Consider the following 21,028-nt stretch of genomic DNA (forward strand, 5'->3'; position numbering starts at 1 on the left):
TTGTTTAAGACTTCAGGGCTTTAATTCAGTTGCTTAAACACAGGTAACCAGTGGTATTTGAGATGCCCTGGGCTGTCCCAGACATCTACATGGACCTGGCAGATATGGCAGAGAACACAGGAGAAACTCTGCCCTTCTGGATGTCAGTCTGAGACTAGGCAAGTTGCCCCAGGATATTAATCTCTGGTGACAGCAGATGCCTATGTTTAGATGACTGAACGTAGTGCGAGGTAATATGACCTCTTACCACAAAGTGAAGAATAGCTATTAAAACAAGCTGGTGAGACATTAAAATTAACCACTTTTTTTTTTTTTTTTTTCTTTTGGTGAAGTTTTGTGTTTTCTAGCTAAAGTTAACGACCATGGGTATGTCTTTAAAGACATGTCAGCAAGATTGTTGTCTGGTATCATTCCATAACTGTACTGAGTCTGTAAGCTGTGCTTTCAGGTCCAGGTTCTCTGTGAAGTCTTTCTTGAGGATATGAGACTCTGGAGAGAAGTTGTTTTAAGTCTTGAAACTGGTGCTGGCTGACTGCCTTCACATTTTCTAACAGTATGCAAGTTGTTTCAAGATCTTCATTCTGAAATTCCTATAGTTTAACCCTTCTAGGGTTGTATAAGAGATAAATTAAGGCATGCAACTGTTAGTAGCAACAGCATAAATGCATATGCTGTCTTTAAAGTTAAAAAAAAAAAAATTATCTGTCTCCAAAACTTGAAAACGGCTTTTTGGTTGGAAGGATTATAGACCCCCAGTACTGGTAAAAGGGCTGATTTTTCCGTCTCCCAATTCTTTTTCCCACTCAATTGTATATTTCTACTGATTTTGTGCTGATTTGTTGTTAGGCAGTCAGTTGGATCAAAAAATTATTCCAATTGAATTTTTTCCCCTGTAACTTAACTTTTTATATCTTCTGAAATATTAATAGTAAGCACATGCAGACTTCTTTCTGATCTGTATATTGCAAGGTAGTGTTTTGTTATTTGTAATGCTTTTCCTGTACAGATAAGATTTAATAAAATTTTCCTAGAAATCATGTTCTGTTAATGCTGCTCTATTACAGATATATCCTTTACAGGAGGAAAATAAAGACTATATTTATTAAAGAGCATTATTTTATTTCTCCTTACCTGATAAACCAACAATATTCAACAAAAGCTACACTTTAAATAGTGTATTGATGTGGTGTATGGTTTTCGTTCTTGACATTTGTTTGAGAGTTTTGTACAGTCACATAGGAAAAATAACATGCCAGACTGCAGCACAGTAGGTCTACAATTTTACTTGAAGATCAAATTAAAAAAACAGTATTTTGAACATGTAACTGAGCACATTTCTATGTTTTTGTTTACTACATGACTCTAACGATTGACATGTAATAAAAATGAGCGGTAATTATAGAAACTGCCACATGAGATTTATTTTTGGTTTAGTTCCATGATGCTATGGTTGATGAGCTGCTGAAGTTGGTATGCTGTTTCTTTGCTCTTGATTGACCCTGATATTAAAAAAAAAGCAGCTCCACACCAAGTAAAACCCAAAAGAAAACCCACACAACAAAATATACGCAAAAACCCCCAAACAAACCAAAAAGCAAACCACCCCCTGCTGAAAACATGAAAAGTGTCATTGAAATTAATTTATCATTTTGCCTGTGTTTAACAGGCATCTGAAAGTAAAAACAAGGCTTTTCCTTGTAAGTGTGAATCTTTGATGGATTTTTGCTCTTAAGTATATTTCAGACATATGATGTCCTACCAAAGTAATTTGTGATTTTAAACTTTACGTGCAGATAGTAGACTAATATTTTCATAGTAAATCTCTAATTTCAGAATATGGGAAAACTGGAGTGTATGATCAGCCAGAGAATTTAACTCCTATCAATTAACTACAGCCATGGCTATGTAGTAGGTCAGCTATTGTCAGTGATGTGTATTTCCATTTATTTATGTATTTTTCTGGAGTTAAATTTCATCTCTGTCTAAAAGGTGGCCTGAGTGGGATCTTAGACTAAAGGTATTGAGTGCCAGTTATGATGCTGAAGAGCATAGATAAAAAACAACTTTCCCTATTGAATAATTTAAAACCTAATAGAGCATGGTCTTTTGTTTGTGCCAAAGCCAGTTGTCAAGGATGGGGCAGTGTTGGTCATGACTATTTTGGTTGCTATGTCATAGGATCTGAGTCTTTTAACTCCCTGATCTGTCAGGTAACTGCTGGTAATTTAAATAAGTGCTTTAGCTTATGTATCTAAAGAAAAATCAGTTACTGAAAGGAAAGTTGTATATAGTTGTAGCAAATAGTATGCTTTCCAGGACATTGGTAAGGAATGCAGGGTGTTAATACGTCTCTTAACTTCATGGAGTCTCAAGTTTAGTTGTTGTTGTGGCTTAACTCCAGCCTGCAGCTCAGCCCATGCAGCCACTTATGTACTGCCTCCTGATGGGATGGGGAGAGAATCAGAAGACTGAAAGTGAGAAAACTAGTGGGTTGAGATAAAAGCAGTTTAATGAGTAAAGCAAAAGCTGTGTGTGCAAGCAAAGCAAAACAAGGAATTTTTTCACCACTTCCCATGGGCAGGCAGGTGTTCAGCCATCTCCAGGAAAGTCGGGCTCCATCATACATAACAGTTACTTGGGAAGACAAACGCCATCACCCCAAACATTCCCCGTATTCCTTCTTCTTCTTCCCCCAGCTTTATATACTGAACATGGCACCTTATGGTGCGGAATATCCCTTTGGTCAGTTGGGGCCAGCTATCCAAGCTGTCTCCCCTCTCAAATCTTTGTGCACCCTCGATCTCCTCGCTGGTCCGGTGGTGTGAGGGGCAGAAAAGGTCTTGGTGCTGCGCAAGCCCTGCTCAGCAACGGCTAAAACATCCCTGTGTTATCAACACTGGTTTTGTCACAAGTCCAAAACACAGCACCATGCTACTATGAAGAAAATTATGCCAGCCAAAACCAATACAGTTGTGTAATGATATTTCATGGGAACACTGTCGCAGCAATTTTTGGTTGTCTCCCTCCAGTAGGCAGGAGACTCGGTGGTGTGAATGCATAGCATGGAAGAATTGAACTGGTGAAATAAGGAGAAAAATGGCTTTAAATGACTGTGCAGTTGTTTCGTAGAGAGGAGTAGCAGATTATTTCAGTTATTATACTAGTGAAAACACTTAAACTGGATTTGGGTAATTTTTTGTTGTATCTTGATTACTGATTGTATTGCATGATCTTCAGATCCAAAGTTCCTCATTATCAACACCGGAAGTTTACCTATTTGGTACATTCATCAGAGATGTGCAGAAAGCTCATAAATGCTGAGACTTATTGAGCAGATTGTCAATTAGCCTAGATCGATAGTAGCTGGCTGTGGTTAAGATCAACTTCCCCTTTGCAGCAGCCAAATAACTCGAGCTCTTTAGCCTTTACAAGCCAGCACTACTCTGTTCCTACTGATTAGACTGTGCAGCATCTCTTGTGGAGCCCTCAGTGCTAGATGTAGTCTGATATGCTTTAAGATTGAATGGGTACATCTGGAAGCTGTAGGCGATAGTTACATAGTTTAAAATTAAAAAAAAAAAAAAAGAAAAAGAAAAATTAAATTGGAAAGGCAGACAGTGATTCATGGTTGTCAAAGTTATGGTAGAAAAGTAGATAATAAGGATATGTAATTATAAGTAGCTGTCTGAAGCTAATTAAAACCCTTTTTAAAATACTCAAGCAATGTGTATTTTTTGCAGAGCTTATAAAATCAAGCTCTTGTGAACCAGAGGAAGTCAGTGGCTTAGTGTTTTGAACAAGTGCTTATATGAAGTGTTAAACCAGCTTTTGACAGCACAAGTCATTTTTTGGATGGAGAAAAAATGTTTTCAGGCAATTCATTTTGATTCAGTTTCCTATCTATTTTTCAAGTTGAGAAATTAATGGGTGGCTATTTAAAACTGGAAGGTTTGCACTCACCTTTCCAGTCCACGTTCAAATCAAGGTACGGGAGGCAGAAATCTGTTTTTTCTAATGAAATGATTTAGATTTCAGAGCTGATCAATTAACTTGTTAGGCTGTACTTCCTGGGAGGTTTTAGATACAAAACATTTTGTATCTTAAGCGTTCATCAATTGACTAAAACTGATTTTAAATTTCTGCTTTCTTTTTAATTGATTTTCTATTAATATTCTGAAACAATTCACTGCAGTTGTCATTATTTACTTCTGTCTTATTGGTAACAGAAAATTGAGGGTGAAATTAAGAAGCTGACCTAAAAGCTTATCAGTATGTAAGCAATATACCTTAGCTAGTAAAACTTAATGGAAAGATTTACAAGCCCATATGTTTTAATGAAGAATAAGAAATACCCCATTTTCCTAACTATGGTACAAATGTAATACATAAGTTTAAATGAAAACTTGCTGATTTCTAAATTGTAATAAAATTGGCAATATCAAACAACTTACCTTGTATCTTAGAATTGTGTTCAGTGAGGAAAAATTGCAGTGATCCTGCTTTATTGCAAAGCACAATTTCGTATGAGCCTCTTCCTCCTGCAACATCCCTGTAGCAAGGCAATCTGCCCTTGTATTTCAGAGATTTTAAAACAGAAAAGCTAATTGATGTTTTGCCTAAACATTTAAAACTGCAAATAAATCCTCAAGTTACAAATAGATTAGCTTTGTTTTACAATGATAAATAGTACAATTCCAGCTTTCTTTAGTCTGGTATAACTGCAGGGTCAATAAACCAAATAATTTCATTTCTAAATCTGAAACACTAAGATTTGCAATCCAGAATTGATCCTTGACATTAATCAAACATTAATGTTTGTAGACTAAGTGATTTAATAGTAGTAATTATAAAATTTCAAAGAAATGTCTCCGTAAATGCAAAATAAAGTTATATCTTCTTTTATTAGAGACATTTTAAAGTAATGATATCTTTAAAAGATATTTTAAGAAAAAGTAGTTTTATCTTAGAAAAAACAGGAAAGAAAAGTGTAGTTTGTAGCTGAAATATAAATTAACAAATGCCCAGCTAAGGGACTTGGTTTTAGTTCTGAAATGAGTTATGAGAAATTCGTATTCCCTTTGCAAACAAATGACATCTTTATACTAGAGGTGAGCTGTGTCAGGTGAGCCAAGGTGCACCATAGACTTAACAGGCCTGTAAGCTTTCTTCCCACTCCCGGAAGACAAATATTCATCTTGGTCATGAAATTCCTTTAAGGGGAGGACTGAAATCCTTGGTTTGGTCTCCAAATACTATGGGAAGACAGAAGTTTTCAAAGTCAGGTATGTTTTAACTTTTGCTGTATCAGGAGGACATTGCAAACACAGCCCTCTAAACTAGTTGGGCTTTTTTAGGCAAGGGTAAACTACTTGGAATTAGACAATTTAACCCCTCATGTTTTCAGGTAATTAACTGTAATGTCCAGCAGAGTAGTAGTATAAAGGTATGAATAATAGAGGCTGGAAGATCATTAGGAGGGAAGGAGATGAAGTTTCCTAGTCAAATGGAGATTATAGAGTTGTTTGTTTTCTAGTTTGTTAAATTACACCAGTGAGATAATTGCTTTACTGTTATTTTTTTAATATGCTTTTCTTAGCAATTTGTTTCTGACATCTATGCTAGGCTTTTCTTTTACTCCTTACAATGTTATTTCCTGGACTTTTTTCTTCCTCCCAGTTCCTAAGTTGTTAAGTTGCTGCTTTTCTTACAGTTTGTAGGAGTTCCTTCCACTGGAACTGACTGCAGTTCTTGTTCAGGGCCAAACAGGCTTTCAGTAGAGGCTTGATTTCTTTAAGTAATTAATTGGAAAAAGCCAATTGCATTTTGTTTCCTGCTCCAGGTCAGAACTTCTTTTGTCTTTCAAGATCTGATCTACTAACCTGTTACAGTTGCTGGTATATTTTCCCCACAGGAAGTATAATGCCATCAGCATCTTAAATTCAAAACTCTTTTTTTTCTATTACAGACTGAGACAACTATAGGCCTCAGTTCATATCAACAGAAAAGGTAAGCATGATTTTCTAAAAGTTTAATACAGCCATCCTGTTGTGGGATTTGTGATATTCCTCATAACAGCATTTTTGTGTAAACAATATCAAATACAAGTCATGTAATTTTTCAATTATTTATCTCATACAGAGGAAATTTAAACTAAAATGTAAAACAATTTTTAGTATTGAACAGCTAAATAACTTCATATATGGAATAAGATATGGAAGAATTATTTTATTCACTTTGATGTATACCACAGAGTAATTCTCTGTAAATGAAGAGGGGATAAACTGAGACTCTCCTTGTAGATTCTTTTTTTTTTTTTTTTCTTATAATTTTACTGGATTTCTATTGAGAAAGGAGTGGGTTTGTTCACCTGCTTCAAAAGTTATTGCAGTCCTTTTGAATAAAAACTTTATGATGTTAGTTTCCTTGGATTCTTTCCTGCCTTCCCCCCCCCACTGCCCCAGTCCATGTTGTTCCCCCCACTGTCCCCAAATACATAATCTGTTATCAGAGAACTTTGCATGTATAGTATCTGAGAAGAAAAAGAAGTGGCTTCTTGTTTTCCTTGGTCCCTAATTTTTCTCTAGAGACTCTTCAAATACTTCTGTGTATTTAACGAGTACATTGCACAGTAATAGTGAAGCTTGTTTCTTATACAATGGCATTCAACAAACTGTAGTGTGAGGCATAGCTTATTTTCAGTAAATACAGCTAGTTGTTTTTTTTTTTTTTCAGAGGTTGTTTCTGTTTCCTTCCCAGGAAATGTAGTAAAAGGACTATTTGTTTTTTCATCTCAGATGAGTATATGAAAAGTTCTTATTTTACTGTGTATATGGTTGCTTAAACATGGACTTTAAGAGCAACAAGTTTTGAAAAATCTCTGGGAAAAAAACCCAGCATTTTTCATTTTACACTTAAAAGGCTTGATTCTGTCTATGTCACTTGCCACCAGTCTTTGCTGCCTTCTGATTAGATACAGATCTAAATCATGCAATGTGATTCTCCTGAATTGTATGAAAATACTGTAGACTTTGGCTTACCTAGCAGCAGGTTTCTAACTATGCTTGGAATTCAGGTTTTCAGGCTAAGAGTGAACATGAAGGTGCTGAAGAATCTTAGGAGCATATGGCAGGTCTTTCACTCTATGTGAAATTTAAACATAAATTCACATTATCTTTATTGTGATAACGTAGAAGAGAAGGGTTAATATTACGTATTTAAATAGGGCAGTTACTTCATATTTTGACCTGAAGCTTGAGACACTTGAAAAAATTCACATACCATAATACACAAAGTTGTATTATACAAACTTCTCATTTGCTTAGTTGTTCTACATAAAGCTGGAAACTTAATGCTGCTGTATCTTCCCTGAATCTGTCTTCTTTTCCATTCCCCAGCAATGGAGGCTCCTTTTTGCCCTTCAGGACTTTGCTATTTATTTCTTGCTATGAAGTCCCTCCAATTAAACTTTCTACCTGGTGCTTTTACTAAACTACTTATTTTCTACTTGCTTGTTAACATGGGATTAAGGAAGCACAATATGCATTTCACTAAACCGCTCATAAATAATCATGTCCAAAGATGTATTCAGTACTGATTTATCTGTTAACCGCTGACACATTCTGTATATACCTTTGTGTATATACGCCTTTGTGTGTGTAACGATACCATGATAGGAGAATGAATTACCACATGTAAAGTTGCCATGCATTTAGAGTTACTTGAATTTGATTTTCCTGGTTGCTGTAATCATGTAAATTGTAGCGTTTTGGTCAAGATCAGATTAAAGTAATGCACTTTAAATCAATTGTTTGCTTGGGGTTTCCCCCATTTTGCTATCTTAAACCACTTGTGTGCAGCCCTGTGCTCATTACCCAGTAGTGGACGCAGACTTTGCACAACAGTAAAAGGATCTCTTAAATTTCATTATTGAACTTCTCTCCTATGTTGAAAGATAAATAATGATCCTTAATGCTTCCAGAAGAACACAATCAAAGCAAATAGGTTACAGAGCAGTGTAATTAATGTTAACTTCCAAACCTTCCATTTCTGTAAGCCAAGCAGTGTACGCTAAGTGATCATTGTGTTCTTTCATGTCATGGTTTGTAATATTAAATCAACTGGACATCTGGTCATTCATAACTCCCAAACAACATGAGTGGTTTAAGATGCTGGTACCCCAGTTGTTGTTTACCTGTCCTTCCTGCCAAGGATTCTCTCTCCTGTGACAGGGAAAGTTTGTGTATCTGGGGCTCAGCTGCTGCAGTTCATGGTCCAGTGACTTATTTTAGCCTGCCAGATGGGTTTGTACCTGGGTTGTGAATTGGAGCTGTTGTGCTCTGGGTATTTGTTGCATTCTTCTGCGAGCCCTTGGGGATTGCAAAATGGTAGGGGACACAGCTGTGGACAGCAATTTAAACAGCTGTAGCTCTGTGCTGCAGTATGTCCGTCAGATTGCATGTATGTCTTGGGTAGAGTCAGACTTTACAGAGATAGTTTAAATGGGATAGTATCTTGTTTTAATTGTTCAGTCTCGATGGCAGAAAGAAGCTGCCTTTATTAGGACATGGGGATTATGTGCAATTTTTTTGTCTCCCAGGAAACAACTGGATTTGGTGGTCTGTGAGAATGAGACTGAGGCTATGGGTTACGTATGCTTCCAGGACTGCAAATTTTAATTCCTCATCTAAGAAGATTGCTTTCTGTGTTTGAAATGTCAGTGTTCTAGAGTGTATCCTATTAAAGCACTGGTTTACAAATTTGAAAAATCTCTAGGTTTGCCAGGAGAAATAATCTATTCACTTCAGAGTGCTAGCCTATTTGGGATTCAGTCGCAGTGTGATAAAGATCTGCATTTCAAACTCTTCAGTGCCATATTACAAAGTAAACACCCAATTTGCTGTCTGTATGTTTCTCTTTCTCTGTTTCTCTCTTTCTCTCTCTTGCTTTCATTATTGGTTTTACACAGATCTTTCAAGTATTTTTGAGGTGATTTTTTTCAGTGGCATTGCTAAAAACTCTGTTTCTGATCCACATACTAAACTTCTTTAGATGACTTCTCTTTTATGTCCTTATTAGAGATTATAATATCGCCTTCTTGGTATAGCTTGCAGATATTTCTTCCCTATCGTGACAGTTTATTCAGTTCTTTGATCTGCTTTTTAACACTAATTGGAAGGAGGGAAATGAACTAGCCATTTAATTTGTTTTGTTCTTCCCAATGGTCAGGTGCTATTCAAGCTTTTCCCTGTTCTTTCCCCACCCTTTCCCCAGACAACCGCCTCAGGAAGCGTTGGCTTTGAAGTTTAAGGTCTGGTATCAGGAGTATGTTTTGCCGATACAAGGTTAATGTTGGCATAACTGAGCCAACCACTAGCTGGGTGTAGTTAATGAAAGACTTTGTTGCTAGTTGTTTTCTTCATCTGCACTTCCCGCAGTGGTTACTGCCAGATACCGGTCATCAAATGTTTTGTGGGAATTCGTTTTCTCAGTGAGACTGTGTTTTCATATCCATATTTCTAAAATAATTTTAACTATAAAAATTTAAATACATTTTCTGATATATGCAGCTCAGCCTTATTTTAAAATCTGAATGGGTCATGGATGCACTCAGGGAAATATGATGGGTTATTAACTTTTTTAACCAAAAATATTCTGTCTTTGAGGTGGCTCTTTCAAGGACATTCTGGCACAAAAAATACCCACTGTGAGGTATTTGCCTATTTATGATTTTTAAAGTTCACATGGTTATTTTTGGACACACTTTCATTCGATTTTGTAGTAATAGAAATAACAAAGTTGTGGCTTTCTAAGAGTTTGTATTAATAAAATCATGAGATCTCTTGCTATTTGACAGCTTAATGTCGTCTTTATTTCTCGATGATTTACAGCACAGGAGAGGAAATAAAACCCTTTAAAAAAATGGTAAAGTAATGTGGAAAAAATACATGTAGAGTAATGCCTAGATTTGAATTTTCCACAGTAGCTATTAAAGATGGTACAGATAAGATTCCGCAGAGCACAGACCTCCTCCAGAAATCCCAGAACAGCTAGAAAGGTAAAGTGAGGATACAGAGAAACAGTTACTGCCAAACTCTGCAGAAATCTTTAAATACTGTATTAGACAGGCATTTTCTTCACATCCAAATGCAGAGATGTGCACAGATTATTTCAAATTATGAGTGCCTAGTACTCTGTGATAACCAGGACAACGTTATAGGAGTGCTGCAGTGTGTTCTTAGACACAGATGGACATCCATGTCACCTGCAGTCTTTCCAGGCATTGATATTTTGACCATCTTTATAACCAGACCTATGACTAACCTTATTGAGACATGAAGTTGCATTTCAGTTAATTGCATCTGGTAGTAGGTTGCCTCTGGGTAGTAGCAGTACAGTAGTTAGTAGCTGAGGTTGATGCCCTCCCACTTGGATGACAGAATGGATGGTACAGTGAGGATGATCACTGTGTCAGGGACTGTGTGTACTTTACTCTCAAGTCTTATTTTTAAAATCAGAGTTCTTGCAGAAGGGAAAAAGTGTTGGGACCATCTTGAATCATTGCCAGGAACTAGTCATTCTTGAAATTTCATAGATTCGGATGACTCCTGGCCAATGCTTGGCCTGCTGGAGCTTGTTGGCGGATGCCAGAAGTCCTTTCTTATCTTGCTTTTATTTTTTCTTTCTTTTTTCGCTTTGAAAGTTAAAAAGCTTGAAGGGGTAGGAAAAGAAAACTGTTTAAATTCTGATATAAGACCAGGAGCCATAGTTCTACATGCACACAATAGTAATTAACTTAAATGTCATTATGCTATAAGGCTGCCCTACCCATGGGTGTATCCAGCCTTCAGTGAGCAAGTGCCTAGCAGAGCAGACATTATCATCATTTTCGGAGTCTGCTGCAAGTTGACTCATGTTGGGCATTTCAGGAGGCAAAGTTTGGGAATTCCAATATTACTTGTTCCCATTTAAATCTTATTACAGTTGTTACTTTTATTATAATAGTTGGCATTCATTGTGATGTAGTTGCCTTTACCACACTTTTCCATTTAAAAATTCTGGGTTGTCTAAATGGCTATCCAGGATAAGATAGCTATGCAGTCTGAGAAAATGTTGCTTAAACTTTTAGTATATGTGGAGAATTATGTATATCCTGATTGTTCAAGCTAGGTCAAGTTACTCTTGACGATATTTTCAATGCATTCAAAATAAAGATCATCATTATTGCATTTGTAAATACTGTGAATATTTCTGATAACTTTTTCATAAAAGGTATTGATATATCCTTTTACCAATAATTATCAATGGAAAAAAGAGGTGCTGGATGATGGTTCAGAGTTTTGAAATTGGACAAAATTGACAGAACTATTTTAAAAATCATTATTGAGGAAGGGTACTTTCTGCTTAGTGTTATCTTGACAACCTGAGCTTTTTGTCGTTTTCAGTTTAAAAATGCACTCTAGGTGTCTTTTTAAAGTTGGACCGTAAACTTTGAAAACTAAGAAGATCACTTTGAAGACTTATTATCAACATTTTTTATCTTTTCAAAATATCACCGCTAATAGAATTTTCCAACTTTATTCCTTATGTCCAGTGTCTTTGTAAACTTAATTTTGAGTACTCGTTCCACAAGATTTGATTTTAGCCTGAGAAGGTTAAACTCTTTCTTATTTGGCACCTGTATTGAGTCACAGCACTTGCTCTTAGTAGTAGCAAGAATTGTAATCATCTGTAGATCCGAATACAGTTCTTTCTGTTAGTGTGTCTTACACCTTCACTTCTGTTGTTTTGTGATCTATATGTACACACGTGTGTGTGCACACATGCACACATGCATATATAAGTATCTACTAAAGCTGACTGTACTGTGTCTACTCTTGCCCCAGTAGCATTTTATTATGTGATAAAGCTATTTTTAATGACTAAACTCTAGGAAGTATTGAAGATGCTTTGACATCAAAGCTTAAGAGAGCTGTAAATTGATCAGCATGAATAGAGATCTTCCTATTATACATGTATTATACTTAAAGTGTGAAGATTCAGTTGTGGAGTACTAGTGTGAGTCTTTGAGACTTTGCATTTTTATAAAAAAGACTGTTGATTTGTTATAGTGTTGTCATTGCCTAGATCTCTGCTATTACAGAATATAGTTTTCCTACTCTGTTCTTAAATTTTTACTCCTGTGATAGCTTCTTTGTTGAAGTGGTTCTGGAGGACAGAAAGACATCTGAATTTCATAAATAATTTCCTGGAAGTATGCTGGATGGAATTATATTGAGTTTTCAAGGCCTCAGTTTTCATAAGGTGAGGCACACAAACCTGGCCAAGGGCATCTTCCAGCTCCTGGCTTCTCCCTCTGTTGAGACAGAACTGGGGGGTTCTGCTGCCCTGGCTGGGCTTATGGAGCAGCTTTGCTTACCCAGGACACGTGGCTGCAACTCTCTCTTTGGGCATCTGGGATTGATACAAAGTCAGAAAACAAGGGTATAAAACAAGAGTGGTATTTTTATATGAAAATCAGAAGTATTTAAAGAAAAAAGGAAGCCATTGGTCTTGAGCCATTCTCTAGCCTTTTCTGTTTATTTCTTTTACGTTATTGTCTCCCTGTTTTATGTTTTATTGTGTGAATATGATTTTTACTCAACCCAAAATAAAGCATTACTGAATTACAGCGATACTAATGTGTGGTCACAATTACATCATTCTGAATAAGAAAAAGTTTCAGTCAATGAAACTGTTTTGTATTTTTTCTTGTACATTATCTTGTGGGTTATTGTTTGTGCTATATTTAACTGTACTGGTAATATAAACAGTAGTAGAGAATGTTTCCAGATACTTTGTTGTCTTCACTGCTGGACTGTTTAAGTGGTATTTTAAATTTTAGTCTTCACCTACTAGAGTGTCCAGTGGGAGGTTAATATAGGCAAAGCTAAGGAATGCTTCCAGAGCAAAATCACAATCTTCTGGAGATCATGAGTTTTTAATAGTAAAGACATCAGCTATTTTCTTCCATGTGGCCTCAGTAGCATCAAATGGGTCCAAGATTGTTTATTTACTAGTATAGATTTAGCTAGAGAAACCCGTGATGGTGTATATAAATTACTGTTTTACATTGAGGAGGATGTTGGGATATTAGAATCATAGAATCATTTAGGTTGGAAAAGACCATCAGGATCGTCGAGTCTAACCTAACTCTAGCATTAAACCATCTATCTAAGAACCTTGTCTAAATGCCTTTTAAACCCCTCCAGGGATAGTGACTCCATCACTTCCCTGGGCAGCCTGTTCCAATGCCTGACAACCCTTTCCATTAAGAATTTTTTCCTGATGTTCAATTTAAACCTCCCCTGGCACAACTTGAGGCCACTTCCTCTTGCTATGAAAGGCCATTTCACATTGCTATGAAAGATGATATAAACCTATTTAGCTTACAATTTCACTTAAACATCACTATATAGAGGAAAACTAACAGTTCACTTATGCCAGTTTCCAAGATACATACACTTGCATAATCTTTTTTGGAGACACCACATAATCATGCAAGTGGCTAGTAAAATTACTGTATTCTGGACAAGTTTGTCAGGCCATCTTCTTTTGAATTAATTGCTCTATTTTTAGTTTTAATGGATATTTTTCTAAGAAAGGACAATTTGTGATGGAAAGGGAGCAAAAATTTATCATTTAACAGTATGTTTTACAGAATTTTAATTTTTCTTGCAGCGTATCCCTATATCGGGGAAATTGCCGACCTCTCCGGTTTGAGCCACCAATGCTGGATTTCCATGAACAGTAAGTTGAAAAGTCTTTTCATCTGTTTAGTTAGAAAAAAAGAAACAAACGAAATCTCAAGAGCATTTAAAACTGATGGAGAAGATTGTATATGTAAATGGCATTGATAGATTGCCCGTGAGTGTGGTTGACCTACTTGTTCCAGAGAGCGGTGTACTCAGCTGTAGACATCATATAGCGACCTTTCAGCTGCTATGCTTTAGGTAGCATAGGTACTTGTACTTACTTCTTAGGTACTTGAATAGTTACTCTGCAGACTGGAACTTAATGTGCTGAAATGAGATTACCTTTCTGCTTTTATGTAACCCGTGTCAGAGAGCATCTACTCTAGCATGTCCATTTTCCTATTGCTTTGGTGGCAAAAAAACTTTGTCAGTGTGTCTGCAGTTATTAGAACAGCAATGTAGAGTTATGAAAATACAGCCTCAAGGAGAACAAACAGCCTCCAGGAACCTAGCTCAATGCTCTGCCTTGCAGATGGTTGCTGGTTTGCATCTCAGTGGCTGAATGTAATGGTTTACAGCAAACTTACCTGTGAGTTCTTGAGGAGATATAAGAAAGGAAGGAGGAAGGAAGTTTAACAATTTCAATATACCTGTTCGTAATCCAAGAAGTGATTCAGTCTTCACTTTTCTTACCAGTAACTGGTTATTTGGTATAGGTAGCCACAATCATTCTCTTGTTAACAGTCAAAATGAGTTCTGGAGTTGGTGGACACGGATGCAGCCTCTGTGCGTTATTGGTACTTTGACACGACATAAACTGCAGTGAGGACCTTTCGAACATTTTATTAACAGTTCAACCTGGAAGGAAGAAAATAGCCCAGGTGTGCCTTAGCACAGCATTGCTTCCCCCATCCTCAGCCAGCACTGCTACTTAATGAGAGGCTGCTTTATTTACAGATAAACCACAGATTATTAATAAACCTATAGTACCCCTTCTCTATAGGAAAGACCATTGTAGAGTGTGGTGATCACAGAGATGTTCATGGAATCCCCTGTGTTTTGATATGGTGTATATATACTTCTGTGTTCCTGAAAGAGAGGCTGTAGCTGTGTATTGTCTGTGCAGAGTAGTTTTCCAGGACTAACCTTTATACAAAAAGCCAAACACAATGCCACTAAATAGCAAAGCTATATGAAAATGCATCATTGTACAGAATTCATTTGTGCACAGTCTAACAAAATTGTAACTTTGATTTCTGAGTAAAGACATCATAAATAACTCTGTCCTCTCTTCCTTATTCCTTCAGAATTTCAGAACCTCAAGCTTTTTATTTCTTATGTTGTGTTGTTTTGTTTTGTGTAATGTAACTAGTCCTAGGTAAGAGGATATTGAGCTTCTAAATTGAATAAATACATAATGATAAGCCCTGGTCTACTGTATCTCTCCCTATAACCAAATCAGGTTATAGTTAACAAATTACACTGGTGAGTGCAATACAAACACAAACTTGTTTGTTCTTTGTTAGAGTTGCTGTAAACTTACCTATTGATTTGGTTTCAAGTTATTTTCTCTAGTTACAGAATTTGACATTTGAAATGTATTTTATATACCTTTTTCTAAAACTAATTAAGTGATTTGTTTATGTGCTCTGAAATATCTTGCTTTTAAAGGTTGTCTGTACTTTGCGTGCTTATCTAAATAAAGCTGCATGTGTTTCTTTGCTTTGTGAAATTCCAAAGCTGACTTTTTTTTCCCCTCTTGCTAAATATAGATCCTAAACAGTATTATAAATACTTTAAGCTGTTCTTCATTATATTTTGGCTTTTTATGTAAGCTGTTCTTGTTAGAGCAGAAAGCATTGAAGAACTAGTGTCAATCTAGTACACTGTTAAAGTGATACAAATCTTTTACTTAGGAAGGGCTCTGTACAATAAATGCAGAACTGCACAGGGGCTTGCTGCCTTCTGTCAGTTAAAATAGGGAATCTCTGTGTTAGATCTTGTTCATTATGTCTTCTGTGGTTGTGTTTTTTTTTTTGTTTGTTTTTGTTTTTTTTGTTTGTTTTTTTGTTTGTTTTTTTTCCTAACAGCATATGGCAATTAATTTATCTGTTGTAGTTTAGTTCGTAATCTCAGCCAGAAATTGTCTTCTGATTTATTATAACTTCAGTAAGAAGTCAAAAACAGTTTTAGAAAAGGTTTAGATACGGAGCCCCAAAGTTCAGGTTGAAATCAGTACTTAGGCATTTAAATGAAAGGGAACCAACTGAGAAATGCTAAGTAACTCAACCTTATGATGAGAACAAACTGCAGGTGCCAAGTACCTTGGAAGTCAAATAATGCAGACCTAAGCTTTTGGCTTTTTTGCCTTTTAAAAGGGATAGGGTTTTCACATTCAAATTCTGGCTTTTCTTTCTTTGTTAATAATGGATTTTAGGAAAGAGATAAAGGCATATTTAGTTTCTGCATAAGTATCGTACTTAAACAGTGTTTTGTTTATAGGTAGTGCATAGCATTTAGTAGAGCAGGCTTGTTCAAAGTTCATGTTTATGCTGAGGTATCAATACGTATAATTCCTAGGCTAGAGAAAGGTGCAATATTTAATTTCAATTGTAAGCTAGCCCATCCTTCCTGTGGCATTTTTGGTCTGCTAAGAGTGTGTGGGTTTAATCAGGTGTTTCAAAAACATGCCAACTTGAGCAGGAATAATATTTATTAGAAGTTATTTTATCTAGGGATCTCAGAACATCAAAATCAGTATGAAGTTGATAAATAGGTGCTGTAAACATGTTTCCTGTCTTCTACCTAGAGGTGAGATTACAATAGCCTTATACTTCTGGTTTATAACAGTTTGGGGTTTTTTAATGCTGTTTTAATATAAAATAAACACCATGATACTCTACCACTCTGAAGGCAGTCCAGTTAATCTCACGTTTATCAAAGGAAATTTATGCTATATGTTGAGATATACAAATATGTTCTCTGTATACATTAAGCCTCTGGGAATGGGGTGGAACTGAGGCAGGTTCTCCCATATCACGGCTCCAGGGGATTGTTTAGATTAAGTGGAATACTCATTTGGTTATATAATGTGAAGGCCTCCTGCTTGTGTTTCTGAAGCAACACCAGCCTTCCTCTGGAAAAAAAATCTGCAACATGTTGGATATTGGAGATTTGGGGCTTTAAAGAAAATAAACAAGCCAAAAAAACCCTCCGCCCAGAACCAGCTCCGCAGCTAGCTGCTTTTCTTCTTAGCTGTGTTCTATTCCTTATAATCTTTTGTTTAATCTGTTACTCTCCCTGTTGTTAAATTGGAATGGAATAATTGAGGTGTTCTAACATACAAACAGTAATGATTACGTCATCTTCCATAGCTTTGGGAGTTGGTTGCTCAGGGGCTGTTTTGGCAGAACAGTCATTACCTGTATGGCTTTCTGTGTTTGAGACAATTCTTCATCTTGGAGCTCTTACAGGTGGCCTCTCTGGGTGAAGGCTGCAGAATACTGTTGCAGGGCAGATTGTATTCAGTTCTTGCGCCTGCTGCGTGGGAGAACTTGAATCCTCGTAGATCTTGATATATACATTGCCCTCATCTGTGTTAATTAAACACTGACTGTGTCAAAAGTAAACCTTTTAAGTTCTTCACATTTTTTTTTTTTTCTAGAAATAGCTTTTGATAGTGGAGCACTTGGGTTTTGAGTATTTCAGGACACTAATTTGGGCCAGGACTGCTTACCATCAAAATTTTAGAATGTGGAGTTAATTTAAAGCTGAAGTTGACATCCCTTGCTTCATAGAAATGACTGCTAATGTATGAAATGATGCTTTTGGCAAAAGTAATATTTTGATTGTTGATCCCCATATGCTTCTGTGGTGGATTATGGTTCTTGCTTCACTCCATTTGAGCAAGGTCCCATTCTCTACACAAAGATGTCTTGTTGGTAGGACAGTGTTCTGAGAATTTGTCTTTCAGTTTTCTGTTGATAAACAATCTCACTTTGCATTTCTTTGAACATTTTCATGTTTCTTGTTTGTGAGCTCTAGTATTTGTCAGGTTATTCTATGAAAGCTTGAGCTGCCCTTGAAAGCGATTGCTTGGTAATGTTCAAGTATTTGAGACCTTCTTGCAGGTCTTCAGATGTCATGTTACTTGAAGTAACATAAGAGGATGGCAAATGTTGCAAATCAGTCTATTTTCTTCAAGAACTCTAATCTCTTAGCAGTAAATAGTAGAGAATTTTAGCAACTACAGAGTTCATCCAAATCGCTAGTTTTCTTACATTTTAAACAAGTATATTTACAATGGTGAAGGGACCTTTATAGGTGCCTATAATGTGCAGCCAAATGTTTACACAGTACATTTGATACACTTCTAATATGTGAGAGTTTGAGGTTGTTGGAATTTTTTTTTTTTTAAATGCTGCAAAATCAAATTTTCATTTCCCTTGGAGTTTTTTTAAATGTAAGAAGCTGTTGACAATAAATTGATGCTTAGTCCAGATCGACCTCTGGCTTTGTTCTCATATCATGCTAGACTGTAAAATGCTGCCAAAGCAAATAATAGTTATTACACTCTTAGGTTCATTCAAATCACAGTTGGTGACATAATTGGATAAGACTCTACTACTGGTGTTTTTTAAATGTAGTTTTGCTAATTTTTTTGAAAAGGTATGATTTGTTGTGTGGGATCTAAGTTAGATTCCTAACATAAAATGAGGCATTTGCTCCTTTTAGTGTGCTACATAGACACTAACTTTTTGCTTAGTGTGATATAAAAGTATTTTCTTGGTTTGTTAAAAGTCAGTGAAATCTGGAAGCTGAGAAACAATTGCTCTATAGGCTAGTACCTATACAAAAAAAAAAAATCAAACCAAAACAACAAAACAAAAAAACACATAAAAAACAACCAAACCCAACCAGCCAACCAACAAAAGACCAAACCAAACAAAAGCAACTTCTGTTTTCTTCTGCTTTTCTGAATTAGAGACACATTTGCATTCTCAAACTTATGTGCTTCAGTTACTCTAATTTCAGTTAAAGAAGCAACTTGCCTGTGTCACCCAGCCAGTGACACATACAGTTTAATGTAAAATGGAAATAATGCTCTGGTCACTGATCCTCCAGTCTTGTAGCTCGTGCAGGCTTCCTTTACGAAAAAACTAGCGTTTTCTTCAGAATAAGGTACAAAAGGCATTCCTTCCAGTCTCTGGAGGTAACTTTGTAAGACCTGCTCAGTTCATTTCATTAAAAGTAGCTGGATGCATTACAAGTCAACACCAAAATTCTGCTTGTTAGAGCTCACTCTCTTTGATCTTCTGACTGGAGAAACGTTTGCATTGGTTTAGGAAGTTGCCAAGCTGTTATATATTTAGAGGCTAGGAGAGTTTTCTAGGCCTCTAGCTTTGTATGCTTTCTACATCTGCTATTCACACCTATCTGACACAGGATCCTGATTTAATGCACGTGAAACTTTTGATATGCTGTGCGACAGCTACTTTTCAGTTGTTTCAGCAGTTGCCAAAGATGCGAAAAGAAAAAAAATACTTAGGGAAAAACATATTTGTTAAACTCTCATATTCATGAGGAATTTACCTGAATTGAATCTCGGGTGTATTTATCTATATTCCCAGCATTCCAAAAATCTACATGGGAAGCTTTTGATTGACTTCCGTTTGCTCTCCAGTCTCATTAGAAAGGAGATGGATGAGGAAGAACAGATCTCCTTTGCTTTTCAGGAGTAGATTTGTATCTGTTTTCATAAATCAAATGAGTATTTTACAGAGGTTTCTACATGCAGTAAGAAAAAATGTAATTACTCTTTTAAAAGGGCATATTTGCTTCGGAGTGAGGATCGAGATATTTTTGCAAGTTAAGTTTGAACCAGTAACTCAAGGACTCATCTCACAAACTTTTTGCAGGAACTGATTTCCTTTGTTAAAAGAGTCTGCCTCTTCATCCCTAGAACAGCAATTAATTCCATTATAGGGGGCATACTTACAACATGCTGCAGATACTAACTCAGATTTCAGGAAGAGTTGAGTTGCAGCAGTAAAGAATGTGAACACCAGCCTCTTTACCCATTTGAACAGGCACCTCGCCCTTGTTAGTTACCATCTTTTCATTTAGGTTGTGCTATCTGCTTTTTATCAGTGTGATTATGCAGGAACAAAAGATCAGGAACAAAATTTTACATGCTTTGACAGGTCATGTCTGCCTGAAGGTGTGTGTCTGTATCAGCTTCTTGCAGTGACAAGTGCTAGCTGTGACTGCTCCAGGAGATTCTGCTGTTAAAATTTGGCACCAGGTTACACTATACATGTGCAGGTCATTGTGGCTTGGTAATCCACAGCCTGGAGAGCATCCCTTATGTGATTATTCCTTTAGATGTAGGTGCATTAAAGGTGTCTGATACACACTGCTTTACCTGGATTTTACCATGTCTGATGGCAGAAAAAAAAAAATAAGTGAGGTTTGTCCTATTTCTGTAGATTTGGTTAACATCAAGCTTGAATATAAGGAAACCTGTATCTGAGCAAAACATAATACTGGACTTATTGTAGCAAAATCAGAATGTCAACAAAATAATAATATAAAATGTAGTCCTAGCAACAGAATTCCTTTTTACTGACTTCTGCCTTTATCACCTATGATCATACTCTGGTGGTTTAGTCTGGAGTCTGAAGTTAGTGAACTATGTGACGGCTATGAGGGCTGCCTCCCTACTAGTTGTTTTTATAGGCATTAGCCTATCAAATATATTTCTACGTTCCCGTCTTTTCAGAACTGGAAAAGTGTGAAGGCCTTTTTAAAACATTGCTAAGATTTAAAACATTGCTAAGATTTGAAACATTTCCTGGGATAATGGGTTTTACTTCCAAACTACGTTTCTGACAGGAATAGGCTGGCACTTCAGTATTACCAGTTCCATTCAATATGGTTTTCTTGGCTTTGTGGTGTTTCATACATTATGTATCATAAAAAGTGTCACTTAAGTCAACTCTGATGTTTTCAGTACACAGCTGAATTTCTGTAGACACCACAGGTGATGTGCTAGTCATGTCATTTGCTCACATGTAATACAGTGCTTATGTAATGTAATACCTCACCTTCTCTTGCTTCCTGCTGTTGGGGTTGGCAGAAACTGTTCTGCTTTAGTCTTGTATTCGGCTCTTAAGCTTGTCTTACGAAGACTGGTTTGAGTCCATAGTAATAGAGAAGGAGGATGGTTTCCCCTTCTTGGGGAGCTACTGAACGTGCTCTGGGGAAGAGAAGCACCCAGAAACTGCACTGTGGCAAGC

The 21,028-nt window shown here is 36.5% G+C and overlaps 1 protein-coding gene across 1 annotated transcript in view; it reads left to right on the plus strand.

Annotated features, from left to right (window-relative positions):
- Positions 1 to 21,028, plus strand: part of TMEM131 (transmembrane protein 131) — a 102,977-nt gene that overhangs the window by 28,268 nt on the left and 53,681 nt on the right. The window contains exons 3-4 of the mRNA XM_065075545.1: positions 5,966 to 6,006; positions 13,717 to 13,785. Coding sequence (XP_064931617.1) covers positions 5,966 to 6,006; positions 13,717 to 13,785 — 110 coding nt within the window. The remainder of the gene's footprint in view (positions 1 to 5,965; positions 6,007 to 13,716; positions 13,786 to 21,028) is intronic.

Source organism: Columba livia, chromosome 1, assembly GCF_036013475.1.
Source record: "Columba livia isolate bColLiv1 breed racing homer chromosome 1, bColLiv1.pat.W.v2, whole genome shotgun sequence".
Lineage (NCBI taxonomy): Eukaryota > Metazoa > Chordata > Aves > Columbiformes > Columbidae > Columba > Columba livia.